This window comes from Halichoerus grypus, chromosome 14 (assembly GCF_964656455.1).
Source record: "Halichoerus grypus chromosome 14, mHalGry1.hap1.1, whole genome shotgun sequence".
Classification (NCBI taxonomy): domain Eukaryota; kingdom Metazoa; phylum Chordata; class Mammalia; order Carnivora; family Phocidae; genus Halichoerus; species Halichoerus grypus.
Genome location: NC_135725.1, coordinates 84491270 through 84517728, shown reverse-complemented (window position 1 = coordinate 84517728; position 26459 = coordinate 84491270). Strand labels below are relative to the sequence as shown.

The window sequence follows — 26459 nt, the reverse complement described above, 5'->3', positions numbered from 1 at the left end:
CATTGAATCTGAATAAACCATTGGTCCTTTGAAATTTTTTATAATTCTTATGTGACAGTGATTTCTCAGTTTTGTTTGGTATAAGACAATCTGTAAAATAAATACCTGGGGTCTCTTCCTGTCAGGCTGTGCAGTGCAAGGTATTTTCTTTCTAGCTTATTTGTACTTAAGTGTTGGAATAGATCCTTATTTGGTCTTTTCCAGTGGGTTAGCCTTGTGAAGAGCTCTTCATTCACAGGGGGCCAAATTGCTAGATGCATAGTTTCAGTATGGTTGTTAAGAAAACCATTTATTTAGGAATATTGTTCTCCTGTCTCTACGCCTTGAAAACCGTCAGTGGTAGTAGGCTTTGGCCCAGAGAAGGAATGGAGAATTTGGCTAGAATTTTTGGCTTCCTTTGCTCTTATACCTGTTACTCTTGAGCAAGATGGAATGTGGTACTTAAGCTAATTACCTGCTTATTTTGATAAAGTGATTTTAGGAAAAACATTTGCAAGAAACAAACTGAAATCATTTCACTCTCTAGGTAGTTGAATTTTTTAATTTAGGTTTTGTTATGTAGATTCATGTTTATTGAATTTTCATCAGAAGATGTGGCCTATAAAATTTCTGCTTAGAGATTCACTTATATTTTGGGGGCTTACTACACAATGAATTTTTATAAATATTTTGTGGATTCTGGAAAAATGTTTATAAGTTATAGAATTAAGTATATTCTTATTAAAGCAATATCTTTAAGTACTATTATATTATATTTTTGACTATTTAGTCTATGGATGATTAAGAGAAATGGATTAATGTTTCCATTTTCTTGTTTGTTTCTGTCAGTTTCTCCTGAGATTTCAACAGTTTCCACTTTACATATTTCAGCACACAAAAATGTTCATGCATTTCATATCTTATTGTGAATTGTACTTTTTTCAATATAAAACAGTCCTGTTTTTTTTATGTAGTGTCCTGCCTTTTTCTTTGCTTTATTTCAGTAATATGAACTTTTTTGCCCCCTGTTCTTTGCATTTGTCTGATCTGTCTTTGTGTTGAGCCTATTACCTTTGCCTTTTTGTTTTAAATATGTTGAATAGTTTTGTGAGGTTTTTTTTTTTTGGACCCTGTCTAAACCACTCTCTTTTTTTTTTTAAGATTTTATTTTTAAGTAATGTCTACGTCTACACCCAACGTGGGGCTTGAACTCACAACCCCAAGATCAAGAGTGACTGACTCAGACAGCCAGGCGCCTCTAAATCACTGTCTTTTTATAGGGAAGTTTATCTTACTAACATTTATCTTCACCATTGATGTGTTAGTTTCATGTTAGTCAACTCGTTTTAAGTTTTGTGTTTTATGGTTTTTTGTTGCCTTTTTCTGTTTTGATTTATTTAAAATTCTGAAGTCAGTTACCTATAAGATTTTTATTTATTTTTTTTTTTTTATTTTTTTTTTTTTAAAGATTTTATTTATTTATTTGAGAGAGAGAGAATGAGAGACAGAGAGCATGAGAGGGAGGAGGGTCAGAGGGAGAAGCAGACTCCCTGCTGAGCAGGGAGCCCGATGCGGGACTCGATCCCAGGACTCCAGGATCATGACCTGAGCCGAAGGCAGTTGCTTAACCAACTGAGCCACCCAGGCGCCCCTACCTATAAGATTTTTAAAACATTTTTTTAATAGGCTTTATTTTTAAGGTAGTTTTAGGTTTACAGAAAAACTGCACAGAAAGTTCAGAGTTGCCACACATCTCCTTCCTGACACTTGTTTTCCTCTATTATTAACACCTTGTGTTAGTGTGGTACATTTGTTACAATTGATGAACCAATACTGATACATTATTATTAACTAAAGTCAATAGTTTACATTAGGGTACACTGTTTGTATTGTACAGTTCTTTTTTTCTTATGTTTATTTATTCTTTTAGTAATCCCTACACCCAGTGTGGGGCTCAAACTCACGACCCTGAGATCAAGAGTCACATGCTCTTCCGACTGAGCCAGCCAGGTGCCCCTGTATTGTACAGTTCTAGTGATTGCTTCATAGAGGATTGTTCCACCAGCCTAAAAATGCCCTGTGCCCCACTCTTTCATCCCTCCCACCTCACCTTTAGCAACCACTTATCTTTTTACTGTCTCCATAGTTTTGCATTTTCTAGAATGTCAGCTAGTTGAAATCATACTATATGTAGCCTTTTCAGACTGTCATCTTTCACTTAGCAACATATATTTAAGCTTCCTTCATGTCTTTTTGTGGCTTGATAGTTCATTTCTTTATGTAGCTGAATAATATTCCGTGGCATGAATGTACCACAGTTATTTTTCCATTCACCTATTGAAGGACAGCTTGGTTGCTTCCAATTTTTGGCAATTATTAGTTATAAATTATTATTTATTAGCTATAAACATTTATGGCAGGTTTTCATGTAGACATAAGTTTTCAATTCATTTTGCGAGTAACTAGGAGTGCAGTTTGCTGGATTGTATGCTAAGCCTTTGTTTAGCTTTCTAAGAAACTGCCAAAATGTCTTCCACGATAGTTATACCATTTGGCATTTCCATCATCAATGCATGAGAGTTCCTTTTGATGTAAATCCTTTCCAGCATTTGGTTTGTGTTTTGGATTTTAGCTTTTTTTTTTTTTTTTAAGATTTTATTTATATATTTGACAGAGAGAGAGACAGCGAGAGAGGGAACACAAGCAGGGGGAGTGGGAGAGGGAGAAGCAGGCTTCCCGCTGAGCAGGGAGCCCAATGCGGGGCTCTATCCCAGGACCCCGGGATCATGACCTGAGCCAAAGGCAGACGCTTAAGGACTGAGCCACCCAGGCGCCCTGGATTTTAGCTATTTTAATAGGTGTGCAGTGGTATCTCATTTTTTTAAGAAAGATTTTATTTATTTATTTGACAGGGAGAGAGAGAGCACAAGCAGGGGGAGCGGCAGGCAGAGGGAGAGGGAGAAGTAGGCTCCCTGAGGAGCAGGGAGCCTGATGCGGGGCTCGATCCCAGGACCCTGGGAACATGACCTGAGCCAAAGGCAGCCGCTTAACCAATTGAGCCACCCAGGTGCCCCTCATTTTTGTTTTAATGAAGTGATACTGAACATCTTTTTATATGCTTATTTGTCACCTATCTGTATTCTTTGGTGAGCTGTCTGTTCAGGTCTTTGGCCAATTTTTTAATCAGGTTTTTTCTTACTGATTTTTAAGAGTTCTTTGTATACCTATCAGATATGTTTTGTAAAGATTTTCTCCCCATCTATGGCTTATCTTTTCATTTTCTTAACAGCATCAACTCCAACTTACCAATTTTTTCTTTCATAGATTGTATTTTGGTGTTGTACTAAAAAATCATCACCAAACCCAAGGTTACCTAAATTTTATTGTATGTTATCTTCTAGAAGTTTTATATATTTTTTTATGCTTCACAGTTAGGTCTGTGATCCATTTTGAGTTAATTTTTGTTAAAGGTGTAAGGTCTATGTCTAGATTTAATTTTTTTTTTTAACATGTGAATACCCACTTGAAAAGATTATCCTTTCTCCATTCTTTTTGCTGCTTTGCTCCTGAAGCCTTTGCTCCTTTGTCAAATATCAGTTGACAATATTTGTGTGGATCTATTTTTGACATATAAAAAATTTTAAACATTCCTTTTTAATTTATATTTCATCATATTCGAGAGTGAAACAATATCTTTTGAGTAACACCCATTTGTGAAAGGAAGAAAAATAGAATTCAGTGAGGTTTTATCCTGTCAAGAACTTGAGGTGGGAGGTATACACTGCTTTTTACAGGCAATCACATTTACTCTACTGCATAGATAACTTAAGGGATTTTTCAAGGGTAATTTCGACTAGTCCAAGTTTTTGTGCAGACTTTAGTCATATATTATGACTCTGTTGTACACTAAAATGGCTATTCTTTGCCTTCTTCTTTTCAGTTGTCCCTAAAACATTCAACATATTTCACTGGTCTCTTACTATTGTTCTTTATTAGGCTACTGACGAGTGAGCTACTAAAAGCCTGAAGAGTTTTGCTGTAGTCTAGAAAGCTGTATTTCCCTGCTGAGCAGGGAACCTGACTTGGGGCTCGATCCCAGGACCCTGAGATCATGACCTCAGCTGAAGTCAGACACTTAACTGAGCCACCCAGTTGCCCCTACAATTTGAAATTTTCTGATAACAACATTTTTAAAAGTTCCCAGAAGATGTGTGAAATTTATTTCCCTAATATTATAATTTAAATAATTTTTATAATTTTCATGGGTTATATTTGATTTAACCCATTGTGTCTAAAATAATACTATCTCAACTGTAATTGATAAAATTAATGAAACTTTTAATGTTCTTTTTTTGTCATAAGTTTTAAAAATTCAGTGCTTATTTGCTATGTATAGCACATATCAATTCAGACTAGCCACGTTTCAGGTGCTTGATAGCTACATGTTGGAAAGTGCAGCTGTAGAGTATACCAAGACATGCTATAGTTGCGCAGTGGAGTTCACTGTGGGTTTGCTTCATTCTGACATAACCCTCAGCTTCTTAGAGCCCTTGGGAAACTTGGTTTTTGGATATCATTCAAGGTTCATCTCATTCATTGTCGCACTTTCTTTGTTTTAATAATTTTTCTCTTTTTTAAAAAAGATTTTATTTATTTGAGAGAAAGCACAATGGGGGAGTGGGGGGAGAGGGAGAGGGAGAAGCAGACTCCCTGCTGAGCTGGGAGCCCAACGTGGGGCTCGATCCCAGGACCCCGAGATCATGATCTGAGTCAAAGGCAGACGCTTAACTGACTGAGCCACCCAGGTGCCCCATATTTTAATAATTTTTCACAGAAGCTTTCTAAAATGTGTTAATATTTTCCCCTGCCTTCTTAGAGTATAGCATAGTGGTTAAGAGTGTGGGATCCAAAGCCATAGTCTGGGTTTGAATTCTGGTATTAACACTTACCATTGGTGTGATCTTGGATGAATTACTTCAATACCATATACTCTAGTTATCTCCTGTGTAAAATGAGGGTAACAAGGTAGTTATGAAAATAAAATGAGAAAATACATGACACGTGCTCAGTAAGTGTTTATTTCTGTTGCCATTAAATACCGTAACTACAGCCAGCTACCACAACCAGTACTGGTAGTAGTTCAGCAACAGAAGTATAATTTAGCCCTTTCTTAATGATTCAAAGAATTGTACTGTGCTTACGATACACTGGTCCGCTTGTGGGCTTTTGTAAGTATTTAAGAATATTTTACCTTATATTATGTTTTCTGACAACTTTGCAATTTGAATTCTTTATACTTCCCCATTTTCGCTGTCTACACGACCACCTCTGTCTGCTCTCCTCCCATTTCTGGGTTGCTGCTTCTAATTTATTTTCCTTAGGGTCATCATTAAGAACCACTTACCTAAATAATATGGCCTAAGAGGCCCTTCCCCTCCTGACCCCAGCTGTGCTCCCATGCATCCGTCCTTAACACATCTCATTCTTCAACTGGCAGCTTCTTGACGCTGATACCACATCTGCTTTTGCTGTTTCCTTAGTCAGAAATGCCTTTCACACTCTTCTCTTGGTATCCAGCTTCATCTTGAAGGCTTCAGTTCTTTGTTATTCCTTCATTCAGCAAAAATTTATGGAGTTCCAGGCCTTAGGTATTGAGGATAAAATGGAGAACAAGAGAAATGTGATCGCTGCACTCAAAAAATTTACAGTTTGCTGGGGAAGAAGAAATTATCAAGTGTAAGAGCACTTTGTAACTGGCTCATTTCACTTATCATTTGTATTCATTCATGCATTCAATAAATATTTATTGAGTGTTTGTTATATACCACGCATTTTGCTGGGTATACAATGGTGAGTGGAGCCAAACATGGTCTTTCTTTCATGAATTCCACAATCTAGTGAGAGAAATGGGCAAATAATTCAAATAATTAAACCAAATAATTAAGCCAAATAATGTTTGCATAAAAACGGAGTTAAGTAATGTAAAGGAAAGGAATGCCATTTATGAGAGCCTAGCCTTGCGAGTGAGGGAGAAATTCCCTGAGAAAATGATACCAGAGTATTTGGCAGGGGGAGGTTCCTGGCAGATGGAACCGCATGACAGTGACGCTGTGGCAGGAGGAGACATGTAGTGGTCAGGGAACTAATGAAGACCAGTATGGCTGGAACACAAAGTAGGGAAGAGAAGATAGAGTGGGATGAGACTAAGGTAGGCAGGGGCCACAGTGGAGATTAAGAGAAGAGGACAGATTCTGGAAGTATTTAAGAGGTAAAATTCATAGGACTTAGGGATCAATTAGATATGAGAAGTGTGGGAGAGGAGAGGTACCAAAGACTGCCTCTGCTCCCTTCTTGTGCTTGCTCTCTCTCTCTCTCTCTCTCTCTCTCTCTCTCTCTCTGACAAATAAATAAATAAAATCTTAAAATAAAATAAAATAAAATCTCCAGAGTTGCTCTAATGAGTATGTTTAATGACAGAGTGACAGAGTGTGTACGTGTGTCATCTCCATCTATCTGTCCTCCAGAAGGATCTCTTTTTGGCAACAGGTCCATTTTGCCCCCATTCATTGTTCTAACTTCCAGTCTTCTCACAAACATAATTGTCCCTGGAAGGGACTTCTTTTTCCATGCCAACCCACTTCTAAAATTAAACCTCTTTCTTCTTTTTTTTTTTTTTTTAAGGTTTTATTTATTTATTTGACAAAGAGAGAGACAGCGAGAGAGGGAACACAAGCAGGGGGAGTGGGAGAGGGAGAAGCAGGCTTCCCGCTGAGCAGGGAGCCCGATGTGGGACTCGATCCCAGGACGCCGGGATCGTGACCTGAGTCAAAGGGAGATGCTTAACGACTGAGCCACCCAGGCGACCCTGAATTAAACCTCTTTCTGTGGATCCTGTTATGCTGTACTTATTTCCATTAGTCTTTTTTTTTCCCCCCTCAGGAGCAACTCTTTTTTTTTTTTTAATTTTTAATTCCAGCATAATTAATATACAATGTTATATTAACTCAAAGAAAATGAAAACACGAATTCAAAAAGTGTATGTACCCCTGTTTTTATTGCAACATTATTTACAATAACCAAGATACAGAAGCACCCCAAGTATCCTTCAATAGATAAATGGATGAAGAAGATGTGATGTGTGTGTGTGTGTGTACACTGTATATACACACCGTATCTCTGTACACAAACAATGAAAAATTATTCAGCCATAAAGAGGAATGAAATCTCACCAGTTGCAACAACATGGATGGATCTAGAGGATATAACTAAGTGAAGTAAGTCAAAGAAAGACAAATACCTTAAGATCTCACTCATACATGGAATTTAAGAAACGAAACAAATGAACAAAGAATAAAAAAGACAAAAAAACCAGACTCTTAAATATAGAGAATGAACTGGCAGTCGTTTATTAGTCTTTTATCATTCCTCAGTCTCTCTGATAGTGACTCAAAAACAGGACTTTTAGTGTTCTCTATTTCATGCTATCCACCATGCTTCTGTTAGATAGTTAATTCTGCTTCTGTGTAATGAGAAGCATAGGAGTGGTAGAAGAAATTTTGACAAAATGAGAATCCTTTTTCATGCCAGGTACTGTGCAATTAAATCATTTATTCCTTATAAGACCCTTATACAGTAGATATGTGTGGTTATTTTCTCCATAATTCCAAGACCTGATAGAGAAAAATGACCACTTAGGAATCAGGGGATGTGGATGAGGCAGGCAATGCAGAGAGTCTCTAGGACAGGTGATTCTACAGTGGGGTGAGAGATTTCCCAACCTTCCTTGTACTGTTCTATATTTCTAAATTGTTCCGTGTTTCTAATAAGCCTGCTTTACCCTTATCAAAAAATAAGTTAAATATTTTATAAAGGAAAATGAAAGTTATACTTAGTCATTATGGGACATCTGGAAGGTACAGGAAAAAAGTGCTCATTGCTTAAATGTAAACACAACCTTTGTAAACTTTTTGGTACCTTTCCTTCTAGTTGTTTTATATGCATATAATTAAACATTTTTGCATAGTTGTAATAATTTTTCAGTGTTTTTTTCTCCATAAAAAATGAGGTGTGTGGTGCCTGGGTGGCTCAGTCAGTTAAGCATCCAACTCTTGATTTCAGCTCAGGTCATGATCTCAGGGTTGTTAAGATCAAGCCCCATGTTGGGGTCTGCACTAGGCATGGATTCTGCTTAAGATTCTCTTTCTCTCTCCCCCCCACCTCTCCCCCCCTTAAAGAAAGAAAGAAAAATAAGTGAGATGCCAGTACTCATATCTTGATGAACTATAAAAATGCCTCTTTCATCCTCCCCTCTTCCTGGGCCTTTTTCTCCTTTTGTCTTGAATTACAATCTCTGACACATGTGCATTGCCTAGAAAGCCCCATTTGGTTAACAGATATCAATGTGACAAGCAAGAAAAAGAAAAAGAAAAGCTTATTACTTCTCCTCTTCTCGTTAGCACACATATCATTAATAATACCCTTTATGTTTTTTTCATGGGTAGAGTGATTCAGTCTACACATTCATATATTCATTCATTCAACAAATATTTGTTAAGTACCTTCTAAGTGCCAGCCATTTTACTCTTCAGTGAGGATGCAGAGACAATAGAAGAATCCTTGCTTTTTAGGAGAACATAGAACCATAAATAAGAAAAACATGTGATAAGTATACGTGGAAATATTAATCAAGTCCTGAAAGACCACAGAGGAGAATCACTTGGAGTCTCTCTCCTAGAGATCCAAATGATTCTCCTAGAGAAATCAAGGAAAGCTTTTTACAGATAAGAAAATGGAGGAGCTCAGAGAGATTTAGTCACACAGCTGGTTAGTGGTCAAATTAGCATTAAAACCAGATCTGACTGCAAAACCACTCTTTATTCTACCGAACCAGGTCACAAGGAGGAAGCACCCCTGTTTTCATTGTTTTATAAGTTCCAGATGTCTGTATTTGGGGTATTCTTGAGTCATGGACCACAGCTTCCCCCTTTTTCTCTCCCTATTTCAAAATGCCACCAGTTTCTGGTTTGATCAAAGAGTAACAGAATGGAAGTAAGGAGACCTGAGTTCTCTAGAACGAGCTTTGCCACTGTTTTAACTGGGTCGTCATGGGCATCTTATTCCTCATTTCTAGGCATCTCTTCCCCATCTGTAAAAGTGAGGAGGTTGAAATAAATCTTTCTAAGCTTCTAATTTTTTGTAGGTAGTATGTCATGGTTTCCTCCTCCTTTTCAAAGTATGTGGCATTTCCTTAGGAGCAAGGGTTCCCAAGGGCCTTGGCAAGTCTAGACACACCATGGAATTGGCAGAGGGATAGGTGGGGGTCAAGGGTGAGGGCTCTTAACTGCCTGGGTTTGAATCTCAGGTGTGTCACTTACATGCTATTTAATCTTGAGCAAACCACTTAACTTCATTGAGCCTCACTTTTCTAATTTGTAAAACAGAAATAATAATAAATAACTCACAGAGTTGGTGTGAAGACTCATTGAGCTTATATATATCCATCCACACTATTTTGCACGGTGTCTGGCACATAGCACTCAATGTAGCTAATGATACCAATGGCTATTGTACTAGTACTAATTTGGAGTCCTGAAGAGGTTTTAGAAGTCAAAATACCATAGGGCACCTGGGTGGCTCAGTCGTTAAGCGTCTGCCTTCGGCTCAGGTCATGATCCCAGAGCCCTGGGATCAAGCCCCGCATCGGGCTCCCTGCTCCGAGGGAAGCCTGCTTCTCCCTCTCCCACTCCCCCTGCTTGTGTTCCTGCTCGTGCTCTCTCTCTGTGTCAAATAAATAAATAAAATCTTAAAAAAAGGGGCGCCTGGGTGGCTCAGTCGTTAAGCGTCTGCCTTCGGCTCAGGTCATGATCCCAGGGTCCTGGGATCGAGCCCCGCATCGGGCTCTCTGCTCTGCGGGAGGCCTGCTTCTCCCTCTCCCACTCCCCCTGCTTGTGTTCCCTCTCTCACTATCTCTCTCTCTGTCAAATAAATAAATTTAAAAAAATCTTTAAAAAAAAAAAAAAAAAATCTTAAAAAAAAAGATGTATTGTTTAAAAAAAAAAGAAGTCAAAATACCATAGTAGCTTCTTTTATTAATGATTCCTTTATAAAGGCACAAAGGAACCAATATGTCCATGCATTGAATATGGAGTTTTAGTCATTTTCCCCTCAGATGTTCTATTAAGGGGTCAGAAGGGTTGGAGTACTGTTTGCTGCTAAATTTTACTCATGACCCAGAAAAGACTTCCATTAATCTTGTATAATATAGGGGGAATCATTCATTCTTTTCTTTGCTGTGTTTCCAGTGCTCAGAGCAGGCTACAGCACAGGGTAGTACTTTGCAAATGTCTTTTGAGTGAATAACTAATTTCACACTTTGTTTTTAAAAACTGAGGAGAATAGTAGCACTTGGCAGCGAATCTTTTGGCCCTTGGATCTTAGCCTGTGACAGTTGTTGAGTTTGTTTTGAAGGGGATATGGGGGCATCCCATGACAATCAAAGCAGAATTCTTCTGATACCAATGTTTGGCTTTCTGCTTTGATCAATAGGCTTATTATTTGCCCTTGAAACCTCTGTGGTGCTGGGGAATCACAGACATTCCTCAGGATGATTTACACGGCAATAAATAATCTGTGCCGTCCGTTGCTTGCTTCATCAGTGTCTGCCCTGTTCGTAAAACCCTGGAGGCTCAGTGGCCCCAAGGCTGGAACACTGCTGGTATGTTAACTCCAGAACATGTCACTTAGCTTCATTGTTGTTTTGTTGCTGTAATATGCATCCACAATGCATCTTTAAGGATTGAGGTAACTGTAGAAGTTATTTTCCATCTGACTTTATTATAGTTACCATACCATTTATTTTTTACCTCTGTTACGTGGTAGGCTCCGCATATGTCTTCTTCTCTAATCTTCATAACTACCTCTGAGTTAGGTGATTGTACCCTTTTTATAGAAGTGGAAACTCAAACTCAAGGAGGTGAAGTTTATTTTCTGAAATCGCATGGCCCATGAGTGCTGGAGCTTAGGTTTTAACTCAGGTCTTTCTGGACGCAAAGCTCTTAGCTGCCATACCATGACATTTTCTTTATCTAAAGGACTTTCTTCTGCTGCTGTGTTTGGTGTTTAAGTTAGCAACCTCTTGCAAAGATCCGTAAGTTTCCCATATCATTCAGAGATGAATTTTAAATTTCTTAACAGCATTGCAAATACATGAAATTTATAGTGACAAACATAGCCAGATTACTTTCTTGTTATCCATCCATTTAGCAAATTTACAGTTCCCATTAATTTTAATCTGTCCTTATTACCTGTTTTATATAATAAATATCTCTTAGTCATGACAGACTGAGTATAGATCACCTGAAGTAGGCTCTCTCTCAATAAGCAGAGTTGCAGCTAAAGATTTGTGAATTAATTGGGAAAATTGCAAATCAGGTAGTCAGTGAAATAATTCATTGTCACATCCAATCAATAAACTTTGTAAATCAACTCATTTAATTCAAAAAATGATCTATATAGATCAAGCAACCAATTAAACAATTAGCATACACTTTGCAATTAATTAATTTAAGCATCAATCATATAATTAAAACTCCAAATTTAAGCTGCACAATTTAGAACCCTACTGCCTTGTGAACTGTTAGGTTCATGTCTGTGAATGCTAGCAGATTAGCAGTTTCACAATGCATCTTTGGAGCAGGGTATCTTAAAGTGTTTTTAATTGATTTTTAAGTTTTAAGTTGTCTTTATGATGGTATAGTTTCCCACCCCTTTTCAGCAAATTGGCTTTTTACTTCCGCCAAAGAAAGAGAATGAAGTGTGTGTTGGCTCTAAGATGGGCAAGGCTGGAATCTGGGAGTACAGACTGGACGTTCTGGGGGTGTGAGGAAAGTCCAGAAGTAGTTGAGAGGGCCAGTTATCCGCATCAGGATAACTCAGGTAATTTGCTTTTACTCTGTTAAGTATCCTTGGTGTTTGGAATCAGATGTTGCCACGTGAGTCTGATACTCTTCAGAGAAAGGAGAACTGTATGGATTGTCTTTGTTACCTTGAGTACTTCTCCTAACCTAGAATAGGTATTTTCTTAATCCTGACCGTAAATCAGAGGCCTCTGATTCCTCCCCTGCACCAATAGTTTTTTCTCCTTTGTATTTTGTTTGTGTCTCTTTTATGATATTTATTTTATGTATACTTATATTTAGCTAACTAAAAAGTAGTACTTACTTTTTCCCCTTGCTATACTGTAAGCTTCCTTGAGGGATAATACTAAGTATCATCTTTGATTTAAGGGGTTAAGTTCTGCATCTTATCTATAACAGATGGCTCAGTAAATACTTGTTGAAAGAATAGAGTACTGGAAAGGCCCTCATTTCACATTGTTGTTCTCCCCCTTTGTATTGCCATGTTTTCTCTCTATCAAATGAAGTAGGATTTGGGGGAAATCTAACTGTATCACCAGGCTTTCAGGTAAAAAACAAAACAACAGCAGTGTCCCGTTTGCTTGCTGTATATACCAAAGCCTCTAGTCTCCTCATCCCTCCTTCATCTTGGTATTCACTCACCTTTTCGGTTTTCTTTTTAGTGACAATGTCAGTGCCTACTGCCTGCATATTGCTGAGGATGATGGGGAGGTTGACACAGACTTCCCCCCACTGGATTCCAACGAGCCCATTCATAAGTTCGGCTTCAGTACCTTGGCCCTGGTTGAAAAGTATTCATCTCCTGGTCTGACATCCAAAGAGTCACTCTTTGTTCGAATGTGAGTATTGACCTTTTACAGATCTCAGTATCTCATCTCTGCCTTCTAGGATTTTGGACTTGTTTTTGGTTTTGCTCATCATATGAATGATACTGGGTATCTGGATGTCCATCTGTAGTGACTTCTTCCAGGGAGATGTTGGGGACACCATTTGCATTATATTTCATGCTTCTGCGCCTAGATTAAATGCAGACTGCTTTGCAGTAACAAATTGCATTAGGTAGATCTCTGAACATGATATCTGTGAACCAGGCCTTTGGACATACTGGGTGGGGTACTTTGGAGCCTGTGAAGCAAAAATTCTGGGTTTCCCTCTTTCTCTTCATGGACTCCAAAGTATATGAAAATGTGCATTGCAGCCACTTTTGTCTTGTGACTTAAAATGCTTCTTTTCTTCTCCAACTTTGTTCAAATCGAATTTGATTTTTCCTCTCAGTTGCCTTCCTTTAGACTGATAAGGGATAAATTTTCCTGTGCTTTTGACAGTCTGGTAAAACCTATAAATTATAAGCCCTTTCCAGAAAAAAGTGTTTGTAAATGCAGAAAATAAAATCCACAAGAATATAAAAGAATTCCATTATATTTAAATACTTCGGAAATTATTAAACAAATTTGTGGTATAGTAATATGTATGGCTTTTTAAATACCAAGATCTAGCAGCAGGTCTAATTCCTGAAGTCTCTCACTTCACTTCAAAGTAGTGATGAGTATAAATGATATTTGAGAAGTCTGCAACAACTGTAATGTGCTGTATCATCTGTTTTTTCTGTTCATGACAGAGTTACCAGTACTGCTAATACTACTGTGATTTGTTGACTACATTTATAGTTCAAGGAAATGCTAAATATCAGAAGTTAATGAAAATAAAAATATAATTTTTGTTTATTCAAGTCTCTAGATTGAGTTTTACCCAGAGGTCCCAGTTGTTAGAGGAAAGCCTGTGGCATTTTCTAAGCACAGCTTAAGCTTTGCTAACCTGTACTGAGACTGGCCCTCTCCTGGACCCTCTCCCGGGAACAATAGTGATCCTTTTGGCACCCCCTGCTGTTAGTAACCAGCAAATTCACTATCCACAGGAGGGATTGCTTTAGAGGATTTTTCCCTTGTCTCTTTAAAACATATTGCCTTTAGGGGCACCTAGGGGCGCCTGGGTGGCTCAGTCGTTGAGCGTCTGCCTTCAGGCTCAGGTCATGATCCCGGCGTCTTGGGATCGAGCCCCGCATCAGGCTCCCTGCTCTGCGGGAAGCCTGCTTCTCCCTCTCCCACTCCCCCTGCTTGTGTTCCCTCTCTCGCTGTGTCTCTCTCTGTCAAATAAATAAATAAAATCTTTAAAAAAAATAAAATATAATAAAACATATTGCCTTTGTTTCAGATTTTTACTGAAAATAGGATTATGCCGCCTATGATATAGGAGTATTTTGTGTCTTTCTACCCTTGAACAAAGAAAGAATACCTGAGTATTGGGGGGAAGGGGGAGCTGGGGGCAATGACTCCAAGTTTTTGTACTTACTGTTTCATCCCTACTATGAAGTCTTGTTTGGTATATGTAACAGTAAATATTTTCCCTCTTTTTATGTTTTGGAGGGGCTAAAACAACGACACTGAAGAATATTGAAAGTAATTGAAAACTTATGCAATGATTCCTCCTTCCTAATAAAACTATTTTCATTTTTGTATCATCACTTCCATGTATATATATTACAGTTCCCATTCTAGTGTAAATATTCTGTTATTTTTACTTAAAATTACAAATATTTGATATCTGTTCTTAGTTCCTATAATCTACATTTATAACGTGCCAAGAATCTAGACCAACCCTGTGCTCATGGGGCTTACTATCTAGTAGGGAGACGGTTTGTCAAATCATTAAAATGTGATGAGCAGTACAACAGAAAAAGGTCCAGGCTGCATTGGAAGCCTACCATGGGATGTTTAGATTGTTTTCTTGCTTTGGTTAATAAGTGATTCTATAATAATAGTCCTTATCCATATCCCTTTTATTTCTTCTGAATAACTTCCTTTGGACAATTTCCTTTGGGTAGTAGTATTGGTCAGAGTAGAACCATCTTTAGGCTTTCACTTTGTATTGACATGTAGCCTTCTGAAAGATGTTCCAATTTACAATGCTACCGATAGAATTCATAAAGGTATCTTTTCAAAGTCTTACCATCACAAACTATCATTAGGACTTTTTTTCTTTTTATTTTAAAAGATGTATACAGGGGTATTTCAGTAGTCTCCACTTGCATTTTTGTTTGTTTATAAATGATTAAGAGAGTTCTCATTAGTGCCTAATTTTTACTACATAAATATTAACATATGACCATCACATTCTTTTGAACTAAATGTCCTTTTTAAAGCAAGAGCTTTTAAATCATTGGTTTTCAACAGAATGGGGCTAGCGGTAGGCAGGACATACCTTCCCGGGAGAAGCCTCTAAAGTCTATACAGGGTCTCCATATGAACCCCAACTTTTGGAGAATGGGAGGAGAGAGAGGAGGAAAGGCAGAGAGTAACAACAACTGCTTTGAACTGAATACTCTTATTTTTTCCTGAATACTCCCATCCCTGCACTTCCACTCCCAAACACACACCCCCCAGTCAATCGTTTTTCTATTTTAAAGTTCAACAGAGCTTATTCAACATGTCTGGAGTGTTTCTGAAAACACGAGGTAAAGTAAAATCTTTATGTGTGAGCGTTTAGGAAAAAAAAAATGTCAATAAATTTTCTGTTTCTTCTTTTTCTCAGTTGTCTGATGAAATAGTACAGATTACTGACCATTTGCCCCATGTGTATTTTCTTGCTTCAGCAACCTTCCATTCACCTTGCTGGTCTATATTCTAAGTTAGAAAAGCCTCTCCTGCAAATGCAGGACAGAGCAGACCTTCAGGAGTCACCAGGGATGTGTCCAAAGTTTCGGAGAGTGAAGTCCCAGCAAAATAAGTAAAGCTGTTGGTCCTTTTCTTCATTAATCCCTTTCTTCCTTGCATCTCTCTCCCAGAGGAGGATGGGCAGGGGGTGTCTGGGAAGACACTGAACTGAACCAGGAAGAGGGAGCTAGGTTTTGACAGTAAGCAGTGAATTAGTATTTACTAATTGAAAGTTGTGTATATGTTATTCCATTTAATCTGAAAATAGCCTGGTTTTTATTATGACCATTTTAGAGACATGAAAACTGAGGCTGACAAGTATTGCTCTCAGGCCTGGATTTGCCCCCATGCCTGACTGCAAAGTCTATGCTCTTTGCAACACCCTGCTGAGGGTTGGGACGGTGGTGGAATCTAGTGGTGGTCTCATCATTCAATTAAATCCCACTGTCTTAAGGCCAACATTCAGCTACTATATGTTACAGTGTAGTAGGTAAGAGCATGGGGGCCTCTGGAGCCAGAATGCTTGGGTGCCATTCCTGACCTTACCCTTACTCGTGTGTGTGTGTAATCTTGGATGAATTGCTTAACTTTTTTTGTGGCCCAGTCAAATGAGGATAATAATAATCCCTACCTTATAGAGCCATGATGAGGATTCAATGAGTTGATCTATGTAAAGCATTTAGAACAGTGCCTGGCTTAGGTAAGCATTGTCTTGAGTGTTTATTGCAGTTATTGTGGTTACGACTAGAAACCCTTTGAGGGCAAGAACTGGATCATTTATGCCCCACAACACCCAGCATAGCTCCATTACTGTGGTAGGTACACCACAAATATTTCTTGAATGAACTGAATAGAACTCTTTGCTGCTTCTGCATTTTTCTTCTTCCCCTCCTTTCTGTTTTCTAGCAGAGAGGGGCAGAGTGTGGGTAGACATTGCTCCACTGGACCGAAAAGTTATTGGGACAACTTCTGCTGAGTTAGGGGTAGGGGTAGGGGTAGACATTGGCAGGACATTGGAGATCTGTAGACTTCAAATCAGCCCTCTTACGGGCAGACATCCTTTAAGAGATAGTAGCAAGACTATAGACTCCTTGAAGAGAGGGTGCACATGGTCTTATTTATCTCTATATCCTTGGCAGCCAGCAGGGCTTCGTAGAGAAGGAATGGATGAATCTTCAGGTGTCTTTGGGCTGCATTGGAGGGCCCCTGACCAAACTTCCTGTCCTACTTCACTTTCTGAGCCCACCTAGCTCCTTGTTCCTGCTTTTTGAATACCATGAAGCCCCCAGCTTGCCTTCTGGCTTTCCGTGGCCCTCACACCACCCACCTCACCCCTCACACCTCCCATATACCATCTTTCCCCAGTCCAAGCGAGGCTGCACAGACTTTGAGCTTCGGCTAACCTGGGTTCAAGTTTCAGTTGCACTAGCGACTTGCTACATGACCATAGTCTCAGCTGCTATATCTGTAAAATGAGGGGAATGATAACTACCTCATGGAATTGTCGTGAGGAATGTTCTTAAATGTAAGTAATGTACAGACCTCTTTTAAAGGAAAATTAATTCTCCTGAAGCCTCAATGTTTGCCCAGATTTGTTTTATTATAAAGTTACTTAAATACACTTAAAAATTCTAGCTATAAATTCCATGTCTTTATGCAATCCAAACAAAATTACAAATTAAATACAAATAAAACTATAACATTAATAAAATACAAATTAACAACTTAAACGCAACAGAGGATGTTTTGCTCAGATTAAAGTCACTGATGTTGGATTTAATGGGTGTTAAATGTTTTACTTGTCAACTTGAGTTTTTTGATTTTCATATGAAACATTGACTACCATATTAATATTTGTCCTTTTAAACAGTGAGTATATTTTTAACTACTAGTCCATTATTTTAATGAGCCAGTTGATTTATAGTGCATCCTTCCCTCCAATTTTAAATGTGCTTTACTGGAAAAATAACATTTCTGCAACGATAACCGATTTATGTCAGTTTGCCCAGGACTTGCCCTGTTTTGAAATTCAAAGGCCTATACCCAGGAGCATCCCCCTCAGCCCCTGGTGAACCAGGATAATTGGTCACCCTACCTTCTGCTGTTGTCAGTTGGTCTGTACGTAGGTGGGCTCTCTGCCTGATCGATAGCTGCGCATAGTGTGACTGGGGCACTCAGAGCATGAATTCTTCAGAGTTCAGCAAACAAGAGTTCCATAGAGAGAGCCTTGTGCCCACTTCTCCCCTCACTTTTCTCTATTCAACGAACTGTTTTTGCATGTGACTTGCAGTGATGTCATTTGGCTTTTACTGAATCTATTAGTGATGTTAAATAACTCTAGCTGCTGGAACACAGAACCCCCAAATCTCACCAGCTTATCCAGCAAGTTGGCAGACTTCTTCTATAAAGGGCCAAGTAGTAAATATTTTAGGCTTGTGGGCCATACATCTCTGTAACTCAACTCTGCCATAGTAGCAAGAAAGTAGCCATAGACAGCAATACATCCGTGAACGGGCATGGGGTAGATCTGTTGACCCTGGCTTATTCTAGTAAGTTTATTTCTTGTTTAGATCCATCTGATGAGAGTCCAGTTGCTCTCCTGGGTATTTCTCCTCTAAGCAGTGATTCAGGGCTCCTCCAGCTGGGTAGAGAATGGGGAACATGGAAGTCTAGGAGTGGCCTACATCTCTATGTATCAATCTGTTGCTTATATAAGTTATTACATATATATATAATCTATATATAATTTTGCTTTTCTAAATATACATCATATGTTTATGATACGTGTGTGTGTGTGTGTTTTCATGATTTTCATTAAACTAAAAGCAAAACTTTTAAATTCTAAAACTTAGCCTGTGAATTCATCTGTTGATCTTGGGGGCTGTTGAACCTAAGGTAGGAAATGCTGTTATGAAGATGTTAGCTCAGACCCTGGTGTGTAGGCAGTGTTACATAGTTGCTATTTTTGTTATTTCTGTGAGAGATTTATTGGTCTGAATAATTCACACTAAGGTGTGTATGGGGTTTAACTTTTCTTTGGGTTATTTATTACATAATGAACACATGTCCATCCTAGAAAAATTAGAAAATAGAGCTATGTTTCTTCTTACAATAGAAAATTTAAACTTTCACTTTGTTCCATTATTCAAGGTAGTGACTCTTTAAGTTATAGAATTATGTATGTTTAAAAAGAGGAAGGGCCGCCTGGGTGTGGCTCGGTCCGTTGAGCATCCAACTCTTGATTTTGGCTGAGGTCATGATCTCGGGGTCGTGTGAGATCGAGCCCCTCCTCAGGCTACGTGCTGGGTGTGGAGCCTGCTTGGGATTCTCTTTCTCCCTCTCCCTCTTCCTCTGCCCCTCCACCTCCCCCGCCCCCCGCTCTCATGTGCATGGGTGCTCTCTCTCTGTGAAAAAAAAAAAAATTTTAAAAGAGGAGCTAGTTAACTTAAATGAGTCCCCAGTTGGGGAAGTGTTCTGTGGAGAAGAATGTGAAGCTGGGTGACTTCTGATGTTCTTACTGAGTCGGCGGGACCAGCCTTCTCTTCCCAGGCCCTTGGTCCCAGGAAACTCCCAGACACAGAGTTGTTTGGGGAGGGAGAATGGATTACGCTAACAACTTGCAAATTAGGAGCTTGCTAAGGGAAACTCTCTCCTTTAACGGACAGGCAAGTGGATTTCTAAGATACCCATTGTTCGTGATTGATTTTGGCCAGATCCAATGTATATATAAACAGGAGTCTCTAACTTGCTGACTGCTAGCTGCTGTGAGCCTAAGCATTGAAGTTGTTTGGATATAAGGAGTGTGGAAGGGGAGAAGTAGGAGGCAGAAGTATGGGGGAGTCTGGTTAAGTGGGAGGCAGAAGTATGGGGGAGTCTGGTTAAGTAGGAGGCAGAAGTATGGGGGAGTCTGGTTAAGTAGGAGGCAGAAGTATGGGGGAGTCTGGTTGGCTCCCAGAACTAAATAGCTGGATCTCAGGTGGTTCCCAATATCTAAAGAAGTGCTCCTTGCTAGCAGTGACCAAGCCAAGGCGTGCTGGGCCTTTAGACGTGGTAGGACAAGGGAGGATGAGATCTTGGAGTGCACAGGGGAGGAGCCTGCTCTGTCCCTCTTCTCCCATTCCCCAGTACACGGCCAATTTAGTTAGAACTTGTGGAACTGAACTGAGTTTACAAATGGCACTGACAACAGCAGCTGTGATGGTGTCATTAGATGTGTCGCCATTAACATTTCACACCGAGATCCTACTCTGGAGTCCGGAAGAAGGGTTTTAGAAAGAGAAGAAAAGTCCAAACCAGTAAGATGGACAGAATCCCCCTAAATCAGAAGTCAGTAAGAACAGTTAAACCGCCCTCCTATACATGTGTTTTACTTAAAATGTTTGTTATATCAGGTGGACATGGGGAAGGAATGTTTCTAACCAATAGCTACAGAGCAGAGCAAATAGAATCCAGCTAGGATTTTGCTGTTTGGGAAGGGGACCACTGGGTAGTCGGTAGAGGGTCTTCCACTAGTAGCCAGGCTGCCTTGGGCCTTGTGGCCCAAAGAGTTCCCAGAGACTGCTGTGGCTTCTCTTGGCTCTGTATAAAGGGAAAGGTTAGCTGCTTTTTAAGAGGTGTGCAGATTCATTGCTCTTGGCTGTATGAGGGCTTTTCAAAAGGGTTGGTAGTTTTAGTATACCCTCTTGATAAGATCTCCAGAGTACACCCCAGGTGACCAGACCTTTTTGAAAGGATATCATCAGTTTGAAGCCTTTCCTACTCTTACGTGATACTGCTTTGTGGTCTGGAGAGGAGGGGAAAAAAAAGAAATGAGCATTTTTGCACACTCACTCAGTTTGGTGCCCCTAGTAGCCATTATCTCATTTATTCCTTATAACAAACTCATTTTTATAATATATGAGCTGAGGATCGGAGACAGGTAGTTAACTTGCTCAAGGTCATACAGTTTGGTAAAGGGCAGAGCTAAAATAGGATAAGGAAAAAAAAAAAAGATGCCTATATTCTTTGTAACCAGGCCTGACAATATGGGTATAAATTATCTTATTTATTGTTTGCTCGAGTCATAGAAGACCAACTGTGTGTTGTTTCTTTTCATTCTGTTGTATTAGCAAACATTTTCATTGTCCAGATTGTCCTCATGTACAGAAATGTAACATATGCAGCCTGTTTAATTTTGTATTTGTAAATCTGACTTGATTTCCTTTTTGGCAACAGCTACTGTCTAGAGAAAAGAGAAAATTTTTCTTTGTGTCTGTTTAAAGTGACAGAAATATTGGAGCAAGTAATAAAGATGGAAAGCATTAATTGCATACTTCTAAGAATTTAAAGGTCAGACAAGCTAAATATGTATGTTTTGCTCACTGGAATGTCTGTTGAAATTGTGCCAGGATACGCTTTGTTCCTACAATAAAAGCACACATTTTAGATAGCCATCAACTTACTTTGGTATCCAAAAATTATACCAGATTGTTGCTTTAGTTGCTATATATCTTAAAAGTTTAGGGCTCATCTTTCTGACATTAATGTGATTTGTTTCATGATCCACCCCCTTTGGCCATGTTTAGTTACTATGTCTCATTTTGATTTCCTCTGTTCTCCCCTCAGCTTATGTTGGAGTCTGTCAGCTGCTGCTATGTACATGTCAGGCTAGTGGCTTGTAATGTTTATTAATACAATGTCAGTCTTGCTGTTGAAAAAACTGTGATGCTTCTCAGAAGGTTGCAATAGAACGAAGCGTTTGATTTCCAGATCCTGTCTGCACTGCATGGTGAATACATTCTCAGATGTTATGCAGTTCACTGACCTGACAGTTATGGAACCCCGCCTGGGACCCCATTTCAGCAGGACATATTTGAACAGAAACAGTTTGCAAAACTTTACACACTTAAACTCCTGCCAAGGCAAACTGTTAGCCACTTGAGTTTGTTATAAATACCCAGTGGCAGTGGTTGGAAGTAGCCCACGGTGTGTTTTATATTCTGAACTGAATGTGAATGTCTTTGCGGTTATATAGAGTAGTAAATAATTGAGTTTGATTAGGGAGAGGGACCTCATTATCCCCCACCTGTGCCCAGCTGGAAGGGGAGGGTCGAAATGAAGCCATTAGCTGTCTCTCTTACTGGCATCTCAAAGAGCTCAAATACATCTGTGTCTTATTTTCTTTTCTGGCACAATCAGTCGAGCAAGCTAAGCAGGCATGACCGGATTTGGCAAGTCCCAAGGACTCTGGCAAAGATACACAAGGAGAAGGCGGAGGGCAGTCATTTTGGCTTCTCACTGCCCATTAGTCTAGCGAGTTATGTTTTTGGAAAATGTCTGTTTTGAAAAAGAGTACTTTGTCCAATGTCAAACATCACATACTCACACGATATGCTTTGATCTTTAAAAAAATTTTTTTGTCAGTGCAAGGGGAAACAAAATGTGGCATTCACACTAGTGTAAACTCTCTTTATGGATAAAGTAATACCCGAAGGACTTGCTTTAAAGCAGGCATGCTGCAGTTATTACAAGGCTTTCTCTTGCTCATATATTTTCATTTTCTACTTTAAAGTGCTAGAGAATGAACATGCATGGAATTGGGACCAGCGCAGGCTGGGAACTGGAGGAGTGTGTCCTCATCCCTGTTATGACCTGGTCAGAAGTGGAGAATCGAGTGCTACTTTTGACAGCCTTTTCCCACTTCCACAAACTGAGACTGTGGCTCAAGAAACCATGACATTCTCCAAGGGCTTTTAAAAAGGGATCTCGTGGGGCACCTGGGTGGCTCAGTCAGTTAAGCATCTGCCTTCGGCTCAGGTCATGATCCCGGGGTCCTGGGATCGAGCCCCGCATCGGGCTCCCTGCTCCGCCGGGAGCCTGCCTCTCCCTCTGCCTGCTGCTCCCCCTGCTTGTGCTCTCTCTCTCTATCTGTCACAAAAATAAATAAAATCTTTAAAAGGGGGGGGATCTTGTAGTTCATATGGTCAGTCTAAGAGTTGGGGCATTTATAATCAAACTGAATGTTACAGTGGAAGTTGAGCCTTTGCCACAGATTGGTCAGTAGTTCCTATCCAGAGGATGTGCTCTCTGGAAGTCTCTTCTTCCCGTGAGTCCTCAAGGCTACCTTCTGGGCTATAGAGAGGTTTAAAACTCAGGCTTTGGTGTCTGGCTGCCCTGGGTTCAACTCCTGGCTCCTTCACTTAGCTGCGTAACTCCGGCAGGGTGTCCTAACCTTGCTCAACCTCAATCTTCTCCATTATAAAATGGGACTGATAATAGCACCTACCTTTTCTGGGAGGATTAAGTGCTCAATAAATGTTGACAGTTGTCATCATATCTTTTATCACTTCCTTGTATGTAGAAAAGCCATGGTTATTATATTAAGCATTTATTATATAACAGGTATTATGTTAACTACAAGTATTTAGCCATCACAATAATCTTCTACTCTAAGAATTATCCCCATTTTGTAGATGAGGAAACTGGCAGCTAGAGAGAGAGAGAGATTGTATCATTTATCCCAGGAAGGTAGAGCTGGGACTTCAAAGCAGGTTCTACTCTAGAGCTTGCTGTGCTTTGCTGCCTTCTGGTCACCACCATCTTTCTTAGCATGATATAGAGCTAAATGATCACTGTGTTTTGAGACATCTTCATTAAGAAGCTCTCTGATCCCCTTACCCTTCCCCGGCTTGGCTAAGTGCCTCTGTGTTTGGTAGGACTCAGAGCTGGCTTCCATCTTTGTACTTACTGCATAGCACTGTAATTCTTTGTTTGCGTCTTTGTCTTTCTCTCCCGCTGGACTGTGCTCCTTGGTTTAGGGACCATATTGTTGATTTCTGAATTCAAAATTGAGATCTTTAATAGATCTTTAATAGAGTGACTTCAGATAAATTCCCTAATGCCTCCAGCCTCGGATTCTGTAAAATGGATATAATAATAGCACCTATTTTAGGATTGAATGAGTTAATACAGATTTTAAAAGCTTAACATAGCACCTGGCACATAGTAAATGTTCAGTAGATAGTAGTTGCTATTATCACTGTTGTAATTGTTGAATAATAACTTGTACTGTGCAGCTCAGAAAGCTCTTAATAAGTCTCATTGAATTTCTCTGCACCACCACCATGATTTTTGACTTCCCTCATCCCCATCCAAAGCCAGTGAGTTAAGCTGAGGTGCAGTATACCCACTTCTCTGGCTTACTCTCTCAAAAATGAAAGCCTTGAAAATGGAGCCCTGAGTGCTCTTCTATGAGCTTCAGAGGAGGCTTGATGCCTTGGCCAGAAGTTGCTTGCTTGTAGTGCCCCTGACTGTTGCTACCATGTCCAGCGGATTGCACATTTTAATGGCACTGTGTTACCAATTATAAGCAATGGCTGGGATCCATTCCCCCAACTAAGCAATGTCTGCTCATGGGGTAGGGGAGAGGGGGTGAATGGGGCCTCTTCTCTTAGAGTGATGACTTAGGACAAGGGGAACACAAGAGCACTAACATTTCTAAGCTCCTTTTACTATTTGTCAACCTTAATGCCAGGTGCTTGGCATTCATTGTCTATGGTATCCTCTCTGACAATTCTGTAGGGAAGCGGCCTCCTCATTTCATGGATGTAGCTGAGGTTCCCACATGTTAAGGCAACATTTTGGTTAGCCATGGAACCAGAATGTGAACCAAAGTGTATATAACTCGCAGTCCATGTGTTTTCCTCTCTAGTATGTTGCCTCCCAACTTGGGTTCTGCTTCCAGTGTTGTCCCTATAAATAGACTCTAAGCTTTTCAGATAAGGACCTGTGGCCCATCACCTCTGGTTTAATATTTAGCAGAGAAATGCTCATCGTGTTAGGTTAATGTGGGTATAAAAACTTCCCTCTGGTAGCTGAGTGGCTTTGCACTGGGACAGAGCTGAATTCCTCAAGTGAGTAATCTCTTTTTAAAATGCCCATACGTTTTTCAGTGGTTACAAGACTTGACAGGACCTAACTTTGAATTGACTGAAGCACTCCGGGCAGCATTTAGTCAGCTCTGAAGTGGCGCTGCATCCTAGACCCGGCACAGGCAGCGCAAGGAGCTGTGGAGGGCAGCTGCTTTGCTCAGGGCCCCCCGAGTGCCCTGCTGTGGTGGGAGACACGCTGTCTGTCCACGAGGGGAGCAGGAGGACGAGCAGGTTCTGAGCCGAGTCCATCTGTCTCTCCATCGGCCTGTCTGTCTGAGGGCTAATCACCCTCAGCACGGGCCACACCTCAGAGACTGGAATGCAGGGCCGCACAGAAGGGAGGCAGGACTAGCGAGTGCCCTACCTGCCTGCTGCCGGCATTTCCCCCGAGATCAGTGTCTCCTCGGTCGCACACCCAGTGCCCAGCACTAAATAAAAAGCAGCTCTGAAAGATGTATTTCAATAGACTTTCTAGAAAGCCCATAAAAATTCCTGGATATAAAGAAATGAGGCATAAAACCTAGAATGTTTGGAAGTCAAGCTGAAAATTGTGGGAGCAAGTCTCCATATCCATTTATTAAATGGGAGCATAACTTAATAGTTGCACCTAGATGTCTTCTGAGAACCACTTCGATTCTGTGCCCCCTTAAGTGCTGTAGACTTGGAGCAAGATCCAAAGTTGGCGTTTGTCTGGAGGGAGAGAAGCGATGGAGTGGGAGACTGACCTAAGGAAGCTTTCATTAGGTCTGGTTGAGTGTGCAATACGTGGGTCACAACCTCCTTCTCCTTTTAATGTGCACGATTTTACCGAAATGGAGCCCCAGAGTAAGATACCGCACACTCGTGAAGGCACGTTCTGAGCGCTGTGCGTGCCCCTTCCCTTCACTGTTGTTTTCATTTTCCTCTCCTGAACCTTGCTACCCTGGCTTCAGCACGGAGGCTGTAAAGGAAGATGGAGAGCCGAGTTACCTCAGAATGATCACTATCGTTAACATTCACGGGTGGTTCACTTATCATTCCTGACTGCACAGACATGGCAGCCGCTCGGAAGCGTCCGCAGGTGTAGCATGGTGATACATATTACATTGTGCCACAATGGATTTATGTATTCTGTAACAAAAGAAAAGTGTAATGAAAAAATACAGAAGGTAATCCTTTATTCCTCCACCACACAATTTATCAGTAATGCCTGTGGATGATAAGTGCCAGGGATTTCCTCTGCTTGCTTTAACCTTGTCACCCAGGTACGTTTTGGTAAAATGACAGAAAAATACAGACTAGGGATTTTCCTCTGTTCAAAAATCTTTTAAAAGGACACTTTTAATTTATGGAAGTTAGTCCAAACGCAAGGCTTCCTTTTGAGCTTCTAGTCTGCCTTTGCTAAAAAAGATAAACGTATTGGTTTGAAATAGTGCTGTCAGCCAGCAGATTAGAAGAGAATGTAAGCAATTTATAAGCAGACTCAAATCTAAAATAGTTCAGGTGGAACCCAGGTAGATGGGAGTTCGTGAGATCTAGCCTGGTACTAGTTTGTGCGTACCCGAGAACTTGTGTTCCCTTTTAGGCCCCATTCACCCATCGCCCAACGTATTGTCACAGATGGAGCGCATACTGACTTCCGAGGAGAGAGCAGGGGAAGACAAGCCTGAATGCGGATGATTGGCGTTTGTTCCAAACACACGCTGGCCTAGCGCCAGAGCAAATACCCCCAAGTTTATAAATGCACAAGGCACTTTACATTTCAGTCCTCTTGCCAAAGTATCACTTACTGCATCGCTCCCTAAATATAGTTTTTAAAAAAAGAGCTATTTCTTATTTTGCTTTGATCAGTAAAATAAACTTTTAAAGATTGTTCTGGGATGGGGTCCAGCTTCTGAGGTAAAGAATGGCTGGAGCTCAGGCATGATTCAGTAACAGAGTGTTCAGTAAAATTAGCTTGACAGTTC

The 26459-nt window shown here is 40.1% G+C and overlaps 1 protein-coding gene across 12 annotated transcripts in view; it reads left to right on the top strand.

The window, feature by feature from the left end:
- MAPKAP1 (MAPK associated protein 1) overlaps window positions 1-26459 on the top strand; it is a 281556-nt gene that overhangs the window by 112375 nt on the left and 142722 nt on the right. For all 12 annotated transcript variants that reach the window (XM_078061769.1, XM_078061768.1, XM_078061773.1 and 9 more), the window contains one exon: window positions 12557-12733. In XM_078061769.1, the coding sequence (XP_077917895.1) occupies window positions 12557-12733 (177 nt within the window). The remainder of the gene's footprint in view (window positions 1-12556; window positions 12734-26459) is intronic.